Source organism: Seriola lalandi, unplaced genomic scaffold (genome assembly GCF_002814215.2).
Source record: "Seriola lalandi dorsalis isolate HSWRI2012SDOR001 ecotype SW California unplaced genomic scaffold, Sedor1 jcf7180002049859, whole genome shotgun sequence".
Lineage (NCBI taxonomy): Eukaryota > Metazoa > Chordata > Actinopteri > Carangiformes > Carangidae > Seriola > Seriola lalandi.
Genome location: NW_019520412.1, coordinates 1393 through 3012, shown reverse-complemented (window position 1 = coordinate 3012; position 1620 = coordinate 1393). Strand labels below are relative to the sequence as shown.

The 1620-nt window shown below is 46.7% G+C and overlaps 1 protein-coding gene across 1 annotated transcript in view; it reads left to right on the top strand.

The window, feature by feature from the left end:
• The window catches only part of LOC111649030 (calpain-2 catalytic subunit-like), a 6028-nt gene extending 4704 nt beyond the window's left edge, over positions 1 to 1324 (top strand). The window contains exons 5-7 of the mRNA XM_023398767.2: positions 468 to 636; positions 780 to 863; positions 1208 to 1324. Coding sequence (XP_023254535.1) covers positions 468 to 636; positions 780 to 863; positions 1208 to 1297 — 343 coding nt within the window. The 3' untranslated portion in view covers positions 1298 to 1324. The remainder of the gene's footprint in view (positions 1 to 467; positions 637 to 779; positions 864 to 1207) is intronic.
• The last annotated feature ends 296 nt before the right edge of the window (positions 1325 to 1620 follow it).

Below are 1620 nucleotides of genomic sequence, written 5' to 3'. Positions count from 1 at the left end.
CACACACACAAACACAGACACACTCACACAGACACACACTCACACACACAAACACAGACACACTCACACACACACACACACACATATATATATATATTATAAACGCATTCAAACATGTTCATTCAGATGACTGTGAACGCAGCCTGTACAGTATGGCGGTGGATGACATCACAGCGATTTGTTCCTCATTGGTCGGTTCAGGATTTACTACTCCAGCTGCGTTGACTGAGACGACTGAAGACGTTTGTTTTATAAACTAAACATTTAATCTCCGACAGGTTCTCAGACCAACAACACACGTCATAGAGTTCAGGTGATCTATTTACCTGTGCGTGTTTGTGAGAAACAGGTTTCATTCCAAAATATCTTTTCTGTAACCACCTGTCAGAGTGTTCATCCTGTCGAGTCCTCAGGTGTTCTCAGGTGTTGTCAGGTGTTGTCAGGTGTTATTGATGATGTCACTGCAGGGTGAACGGCTGTTACGAGGCTCTGTCTGGAGGATCTACGACTGAGGGTTTCGAGGATTTCACGGGAGGAATCGCTGAAGTTCACGAGCTGAGTCGACCCAGTCCACACCTGTTCCACATCATCCAGAAAGCTCTGAACCGAGGATCCTTGATGGGCTGCTCCATAGATGTAAGACCATGGGGGCTGTGGAGAACATGGGGGGGGGTTAGGGTTAGGACTGGACTGTACTGGTCAAAAATCTTGATATTAATTTGTTCATATTTATTATTTTAATTTGTTCATTTTTAATTGTTCATCTTATTTAATTTCAGATCACCAGCTCGGCCGACTCAGAGGCAGTCACCTCTCAGAAGCTGGTGAAAGGCCACGCCTACTCTGTGACAGGTGCAGCCGAGGTGAGAGACCCCGCTCCTGCAGAGCCCCGCCCCCAACACAGCGCCCCACCTTTGGTGTGAGGGGTCGTTGAGTCTGTCTCAACAGCTGAAACATGTTTAATATGATTCATCAGCAGTTTATCTAACATTCTGGAAACTACATTACCCATGAGCATTAGCAGTAGGAGTAGTGCATCATGGGAGCCATTGTTTGTTAAAATGCTGAGGTGTTCAATGTGCCAGGTCAGACATACCTGTCATCAGCTGACCTGAAGGGGGCGAGACTTCACCTCTACTGGTTCATTTGAAGTGGAGACTTGTTGACGTGTAACTCTGTGGTCTGCTCTGCATGTGATTGGCTGCAGGTGGAGTATCGTGGTGACAACGAAAAGCTGATCCGTATCCGGAATCCCTGGGGTCAGGTGGAGTGGACCGGAGCCTGGAGTGATGAGTAGGTAACCCTGACAGGTGTCACCTGATGACATCATGACTATAACACCCCTCAGGTGAACAGGTGCACGAGGACTTTAATGGTTCTATGAATACATGAGGACATGAGGTGATTAGGACATGAGCACATGAAGACATGAGGTGATGAAGACCTGAGGTGATTAGGACATGAGATGATTAGGACATGAGGGGATTAGGACATGAGGACATGAAGATGAGGTGATTAGGACATGAGGTGATTAGGACATGAGGGGATTAGGACATGAAGACATGAGGTGATTAAGACATGAGGTGATGAAGACATGAGGTGATGAAGACATGAGGTGAT